This window comes from Papaver somniferum, chromosome 5 (genome assembly GCF_003573695.1).
Source record: "Papaver somniferum cultivar HN1 chromosome 5, ASM357369v1, whole genome shotgun sequence".
Taxonomy (NCBI): Eukaryota; Viridiplantae; Streptophyta; class Magnoliopsida; order Ranunculales; family Papaveraceae; genus Papaver; species Papaver somniferum.
The window spans coordinates 208,985,700-208,994,195 of record NC_039362.1 but is presented as its reverse complement, the minus strand read 5'-3'; the positions used below and the strand labels follow the sequence as shown (position 1 = coordinate 208,994,195).

Here is an 8,496-nt window from a genome sequence, read left to right as displayed (position 1 = left end):
ATGGATTTGGCTGCAACCAAATGTTGGTTCATTTGGAAAGAGCGATGCCTAAGAGTGTTTGAAAAAAAAGAACGAACACCTGAACAACTTGCAGTTGACATTTCTCGTCACTATAATTACTGGCACCCTCACAGTAGCAGCATTAACTTACATAAGCATAGCAAAAATACTGCAAAGAATATACACTGGATCTTTCCTAGTAGAGACATCATTAAACTAAATTGTGATGCTTCTTGGGTGTCCAAAAATACTAATGCAGGATTTTGGTTTGTGTTGCGTAATTGGTTAGGTACAGACAAGGGAGCAGGAATGGGCATCTTCAGAGGATCAACAACAGAAGAAGCAGAAGCTCTACCTCTTCTGCACACAACAAGATGGGCCATACAAAACAACCTACAAAATCTGGTCATTGAAGGTGATAATCAAGTAACTATAAATTTTCTACAAGGGAAAGAAGTTTCAGTCCAATGGAAATGCCTAGCAATCTTAGAAGAAGTCAAAGCTTCAGTTACAACACTAGTTTCTTTTTTGGGTTTCCAACATGTAGACAGACGCGCAAACAAAGTAGCTGATCTATTGGCTAAATAGGGAAGAAGAGAAGATCGAACTGAATGTTGGTTAAATTATGTACCTAGGTTTTTAATTCCTTCAATAGCTTTCGACTCTGTCAAAGCTCAGAATGTTTGTAACTTAAATTCTATTGTAAACTCTCCAGACGGTGTTAATTCTGCAGATTCAGTCATCGGAGGAGCAAATCTATTCTATTTTCAAAAAAAAATTTTGTTATCCCTTGGGGGATCCGTTCTGTCTAGAGGCAATCACTCGAAATCTAATTAAATACTTTTCATCTCTTTAATTTTCTTTGTTGTTTCTGTCAAAATATGGATCTTTGACTTTCTATGCTACACATAATGTGAAAAAATGGTGAATCTGTGGATATAAGATATCTGCAAATAATGTACACCGTCTTACAGTTTTCGATTTCATCTTGGTGTTGTATTAGAGCTGGGACCTCGCTTAGATATGCCATCACAATCAAGAATTTTTTTCACTTTGGCTCTTATTAATATATCTCAATCGTGAGTATCTTCCTAGACTTTCAAAAATTATAACTGCGAGAACATTTTTTGATAGTACTATCAAATTCATGCAACATTTGAAAATTCCCCGACAGTCACAGTTGATGATTCAATATCTAACAAAACCAGAGAAGAGATGAAGTCAACCACTAGTTAAAATAACTCCACCTGTCGTCGTTCTGGAGGTGATTATGATGTAACAAATTTCTATTTTCTTACTCAACCAATTAGCATTGTGTTCTTAAGTTTAAGCAAATACAATTGCAAAAAGGACCGAGGATATTAAGAGAATTATCTCATTGACATAATCATCTACAAGCATGGACGTCATTAATGAGGAAGAAAAAGCGTGGAATGGGTTTTCCATTCCAACCTCTTTCTATCACTTTTGATGAAATTACGTATTATGTCGACATGCTAGCAGCAAATACAATGTTCAGAAAGTTATACACTAGTAGACTATAAAGGTTGTATCGGAGGAAATGATCATTGATCCCAACACAAATATTTTGAAGCTTAGAAAGTTTTATAGGGTTTACTCATGAAATGAAAAATGAAGGAGTTATTGAAGATCGACTAGAGCTTCTAAAAGGTATCAGTGGAGCTTTTAGGCCAGGAGTCCTTACAGCTTTAATGGGTGTTAGTGGTCCGGGTAAGACTACTCTTATGGATGTTTTGGCAGGAAGAAAAACTGGTGGACATATTGATGGAAACATCATGATATTTGGTTACCAAAAGAAGCAAGAAACATTTGCCCGCATATCAGGATACTGCGAGCAAAACGATATACATTTTCCACATGTCACAATCTATGAGTCCATTCTCTATTCTGTTTGGCTTCGGTTACCCGAGGAAGTCCAACCTGAAACAAGAAAGATTAGAAGTATGATATTTAAATTCCAATCGGTCTAATTAATTTTTTTTTAATTACAATCAATTAGATCAACAAAAATAAATTAAATCAGTTATTATTGAATGTAGATGTTTGTTGAGGAGGTAATGGAGCTTGTCCAGCTGTCTTCACTGTGGGGAGCACTAGTTGGGATTCCTGGTGTGAATGGACTATCAACTGAGCAAAGAAAACGATTAACCATTGCTGCCGAGTTGATTAAATTTAGGGAATTGAAGGAGTCTGTAATAACTGATAAATACAGTAAAAGTATTCATTCTTAAGTACAATCTCTTGAGGAGATTAAAAGTATTTAGTAAAAATAATTATCTCTTTAGGAGTTCTTAAGTACAATCTATTGAAGAAAAACTAAGTAAAAATATTCATCAGGAAAAAGATACTGAACTCCTAAAATTGACAGTTGAAAAAGCGGGGGTCTAACAACCACACCCAATATTTTGCTTAGCAATTTGTATGGAAAAACTCCAATATACTTTTATGAGAATCAACTAGACAGTTAGACTCAATCAATGAAAAGTATATTAAAGAGTTTATATCTCAATATCTCGATTTGATCTTTACCCAAGCAAATAGAAATCTGCGAGTCTTTATCAAAGAGAGATAACTTGGATGGTAACAAAGACCAATATCCAAGTGTCAATTAATTTAAATCAACAACCAAAAAAGGTCGGATATTCTAATTGATCGAGCAACGCACAACCTGTGATATTTCAATTATATAAACAAATATAATGCGGAATAGAAATAACACAGACATCAGAATTTTGTTAACGAGGAAACCGCAAATGCAGAAAAACCCCGGGACCTAGTCCAGATTGAATACACACTGTATTAAGCCGCTATAGACACTAGCCTACTCCAAATTAACTTCGGTCTAGACTGTAGTTGAACCCCAATCAATTTCACACTGATCCAAGCCACAGTTATGCTTCTACGCCTCTGATCCCAGCAAGATACTGCGCAATTGATTCCCTTAGCTGATCTCACCCAAAACTAAGAGTTTCTACGACCCAAAATCAAAGACTTTAATAAACAAATCTGTATCACACAGAAAAGTCTACGATAATAGATAAATCCGTCTCCCACGAATATACCTACGAGTTTTGTTCCGTCTTTTGATAAATCAAGGTGAACAGGAACCAACCAATAATACCAGACTTATATTCCCAAAGAACAAATTAGTATTATCAATCACCTCACAATAATCTTAATCGACGCAGAAAAAAAAGATATTGCGGAATCACAAACGATGAGACGGAGTTTGTTTGTGATTACTTTTCTATCTTGCCTATCGGAGATATAAAATCTCAAGCCAATCATTTCAATTGTACTCGTACGATAGAAGATGCAAGATCAGATCACACAACTACAAGAAAAGTAGTATCGGTCTGGATTTACAATCCCAATGAAGTCTTTAAGTCGTTAACCTGGTTTAGAAGAAGAAACCAAAGGTTAAAAGAGAATCGACTCTAGCTTAGCACAACTAGTATCACACATAATGTGTGTGTATTAGGTTTCCTAGTTGCTAGAGTTCTCCCTTATATACACTTTCAAATCAGGGTTTGCAATCAATGTTAGCTTAGTAACAAAGTATTCAATATTCACCATTAGATGAAAACCTGATTAGATTCAAGCTAATATTTCTCAACCGTTAAATCGAAAACTTAGCTTGTCACACACAAATAAAATGTCCAATTTTGGGTTTATGAACCGTACCCAAACATTAACATTTGTTGGTTCAACAAGTCAACCAAATGGTTAGCCATATTATTACTCTCATATCAACCTTATTCTTCTTCACCATAACTAGTTCAAATGACTCAAATGAACTAGTTAGAGAGTTGTTCAGTTGCAAGGAAATCTTATGTAACTACATAAGACACAATTGAAGCAAAATCGGTTTGATTCACTCGAATCAGTTCATGAACTTTATAGCCACGGTTTGCAAAAGAATTCCTTAGTTTATTTAAACATTAGTTCAAGAACAACCGAATTTAGATATAAGCTGCTCAAGTTCGCGGACTGGGTTCGCGGACTTAAGCTCATGGAAGGAGTACACGAACTCCAGCAGAAAATCTCAGGCCGAGAAGTTCCGCAAGTTCGCGGACTTGTCTCACGCCACTTCCAACTTCTCTTGATCAACAAAGTTTAGCAAACTTTGGTTCAAGGAATAGGACTTATGCATATATGTGTTTCCACAATAATGCTTATATCCACCAATGGTTATGTAATCTAAACTCTCATTTCAATCATTGAAACATTCTCAGTGAACGTTATATAGCCGTTATTCACAGACCATTTTTCGTCAGAGCAATTTTCAAAGTGATTGAAACATAACATGACTTTCGTCACTTGGTAAAGATGAATTCGGCCAAAGCGAAAGCTTACCAACACACATTTCGAGAAATAGATAGGCAAGATAAACTCGGCTCGAAATAGCAAATGTGTATAATGAAAGTCTATATATCAAAACGAATTTTGTCTCAAGAGTAGGAGATAGAGTAAATAGACTTTTGAGTGACAAATAAGTTCAAGTCTCCACATACCTTTTAGTCGATGAAGATCCACCAGTTCCTTGAGTAGTCCTTCGTCTTGTATGATGATTTCCATGGAGTCTTGAGCTCAACTACACTTTCTATCCTAATCCAAGACCTTAGCTCTAATAGGCTAGTAATCAAGACTTATAGTTTTGATCACTAATATTGACAAACATGCTTGAGATAGTAACGCATGCGAGTTCGACCGAGCAATGCTCTAACAATCTCCCCCTTTGTCAATATTAGTGGCAAAACTATTAATACATATGGAATACAAAAAATAAATAAATTAACTTTTGTATCTCCTATTTCACATGCCTAATCTTCAACATTACTCGAAATCTTCGTCACTTGTAAGTTTAGCATCATCGTAGTTGAAAATCCGTAGCATAAAAACAAGAAAACAATAGTTCTCAATCATTGTTATACAGTGTCATAGTATCATTATACAATGTCAAAGTTCAATTGTATCACAACTTCAACAACAATACTATGGTGATATGTATCGCTCCCCCTTAGTCAATACTCCATATCACATGGAAACCACTCCCCCTTACATAATGATCCGAAAACCATATGTATTTGTAGTGTGAACTACATATTAATTCTCCCCCTTTTTGTCAATAAAATTGGCAAAGGTACAAGAACGGGATCCTAATGAAATTTCCGAAAGAGACATTTCATGACCAAAAGAAAGAACACACATCATCTTATTTAGATGCAATCATAAATCCAAAGCTAAATGCATTCATCAAGGAGTTTAAAGATACAAGATAACCCTTATAATATTACATAGCCGCACTCCCCACAAAGATTTGGCAATTAAGCGCAAGTTCAAAAAGAACTCTCCCCCATAACATGTCATTCCCAAGGGAACAACAAGAGCGACCTTAATTTCGAAAGAGAAAAGAAGGATTTCTTTGGACATAACAAATCACATACAAGTATGAATTTGAATCCAAAATATTAAATTAACCACAAGAAGTTCATGATTAATTTAACCGAAAATGCTCAACACAAGTAAACTTATGGAGACTTAAGAGCGCTCAATTAGATTAATAACAAGTAAATCCATAATTAATCTAATCGAAATACACAATCAAACTAATCACAAAGTAATCAATTTAATTGGTCATACTCACATAAGAGAGTTTATGGAGCAATGACTAAGTTAATCATGAAAACAATCAACCCAGTCATGAACGCTCAAACATAAGAAGACTTATGGAGTCATAACTAAATAACCAAACAAGATGATTAACTTAGTTGAAAATGCTCGACATAAAGTACCTCACGGAACAACAACATAACTAATCAAAAATAATCAACTTGGTTGTTTAATGATCAACATAAGACACTTTACGGAGCCTCACAGTAATACATAAAATATGGATCAGGGAATATCAATGACTGCGGAATACACAAGGATTCATTCTATTTTCCATCACTATTTGCATAACGACATTTAATAGACATAATCCTTGCAAACAAAATATTTTAACCTATCTTCCATCAATAATTGACAATATAGACTTAACTTTTGTATTTGTCAAAAGTCTATTCATTCTTTTATCAATACATGAATATCGACATTCGAAAGACTTTACTTTTGACAAGATATGGGATTTTCAAGTTCACGGACGTAAACACACACATCCCATAACAATCTTGCAATATATAAAATCATAAAGATTAATACTGCAAAAATCATCTTCCAAACAAGTTTAGAATTTAAACCAATAAATCTAAAAACATGAAGATGAAACCTTTGGACATAGCAATGTGTAATCACAATAATGGATATTCCAAAGTCTATTAATCCTTCTCAAAAATAAGAATAAATTCTTATAAAAAGTTTCCTAGGCAACAAGACAAACTCGTAATGCACATACAAGATGATTTGTCCTTATAGGGTAGAATCAATCTTTTTCCCATGGATTTACACCAATAATAGATACCAAAAAGACATATAAAAAGATTTTCTTAACAAAGAAGAACATTCAAAGTCAATAACGACTATGCACCATAGTTCACAAAGGATGATTGTGAACATTCAATAATTCCATAACACTGCGTACTACTTTCCATTCTTGAACTTCCTTCTTTGTGATTTACCAACAACATTCTTGTAAAAGCTACAAATTATCTTAAAAGAGTAGTACTCCAAGAATCCAAGATCCCAAGTTCAAGAGAAATGGAACAAGTGCAACGAAACGGAGCAAAATACTCAAAAACAAGAGACAGGAAAAATACTAATCTTAACTCATCCAAATTCAAGGTTTCTCATCTCCATTTTGAAGAGAATCCAAAGAGGAAGAGAGTGCAAAAAGAATGAGGTTAATCCGAGTTTTGACGAAGAAGTTACGGCCAAAACAAGTTTACCGAATATCGAAGTCAAGTATGCATACGGGTTTGCAAACGAATTTTCGTATCCTAGAGCAGTATGCAGACGGGGTTTGCGAACTTAAACCCCTGGATTTTGGTTTTAAATAATGTTATGCATACTTGGTATGTGTACCATGAAGTCCAAACATCTCGAACTAATGTTTTCAAACCTAAACATTTAAGAACCTTAAACACAGATCAAGTTAGGTAGAAATGAATGATAAGCAAGGTACATGGATCAATATAAGTACTCAAACAAGTAATAAAACATAAAACTTGCTCAAGTTTATAGACACACCTTTTTAGAAAAGTCCAACTGAATTCTACAGCCTTACCGAATATAATCTGTGCGCCCCAGTTGTTGTGCTTCCCTCACCATATACATAACAGGGCATTTCTTGGTGAGGATGCACTTTCAACACAAACAAGTTGTGTTGAGGTTAACAATGTCTTGCTCATCATGGCACCAAGAAAGAGTTTCTTTCCAACAACTCTTAAATCTTGTGGTGTTGAGAAACACCCAAGGAACTGTTTTTATAAGTCTATCAAAGAACTTCAAGAGAACCCAAAAAGATTTGTGTTTCTGATTTCTTGTTTTCCAACTTATAAAAAACAGTTTCTGCAGATAGTTTTTAGTACTGCGAAGGGAAACTCTTTTGATAAAAAGAGACGTCCTAGATTCTTCATAAAAGAAGACAATAATACTATCTTGATAGGACGTATCAGGAATTGAGCAACGAACCAATTCATGCTTTGAGGTGATACACTCAGATAACTGAGATTTAAACTCCTCTTGTAATTCGTTTAGTTTATCACAACTAATTGGATTACGCAGAGGAGGAGCATTGCTCTCACTGATTAGTAAATCAATGCCAACCTCAACATGAATATTATTCATCATAACTTGATTTAGCCTGTCAAGAGATTCTTGCTCTTCCTGGAGGTATAACTCAACATCAAGAGATAAGCTCTCAAGCTTCTTTTCAAGCCCTGAAAACACTTCAAGGGATTTTAAACCTGGTGGAGGTTTAGATAGAATTTCTTCTACAGATTTTATTAAATCAGTCATGGAAGAGAATTCTGAAATCCCTGGATCTGGTGGTGCATTTATTGAGATAGCACTACTGTCCATAGAGTCCGATCGCTACAAACACAGACTTGTAAGGTCTTGAACGTGTTTGCCTACTCTGATACCAATTGAAAAAGCGGGGGTCTAACAACCACACCCAATATTTCGCTTAGCAATCTCTATGGACAAACTCCAATATACTTTTATGAGAATCAACTAGACAGTTAGACTCAATCAATGAAAAGTATATCAAAGAGTTTATATCTCAATCTCTCGATTTGATCTTTACTCAAGCAAATAGAAATCTGCGAGTCTTTATAAAAGAGAGATAACTTGGATGCTACCAAAGACCAATATCCAAGTGTCAATCAATTTAAATCAACAACCAGAAAGGTCGGATATTCCAATTGATTGAACAACGCACAACCTGTGATATTTAAATTATATAAACAAATATAATGCGGAATAGAAATAACACAGACGCCAGAATTTTGTTAACGAGGAAACCGCAAATGC

At 34.8% G+C, this 8,496-nt stretch overlaps 1 protein-coding gene across 1 annotated transcript; it reads left to right on the top strand.

The window, feature by feature from the left end:
- Nucleotides 1-588, top strand: LOC113280664. Its single transcript, XM_026529263.1, has one exon. It carries the CDS (start codon nucleotides 1-3, stop codon nucleotides 586-588), a length of 588 nt encoding a protein of 195 aa, XP_026385048.1.
- Nucleotides 589-8,496: the final 7,908 nt, after the last annotated feature.

Bases quoted from the DNA above. Each gene is read 5' to 3' on its own strand.
- LOC113280664 (XM_026529263.1), top strand. From the start codon at position 1: ATGGATTTGGCTGCAACCAAATGTTGGTTCATTTGGAAAGAGCGATGC.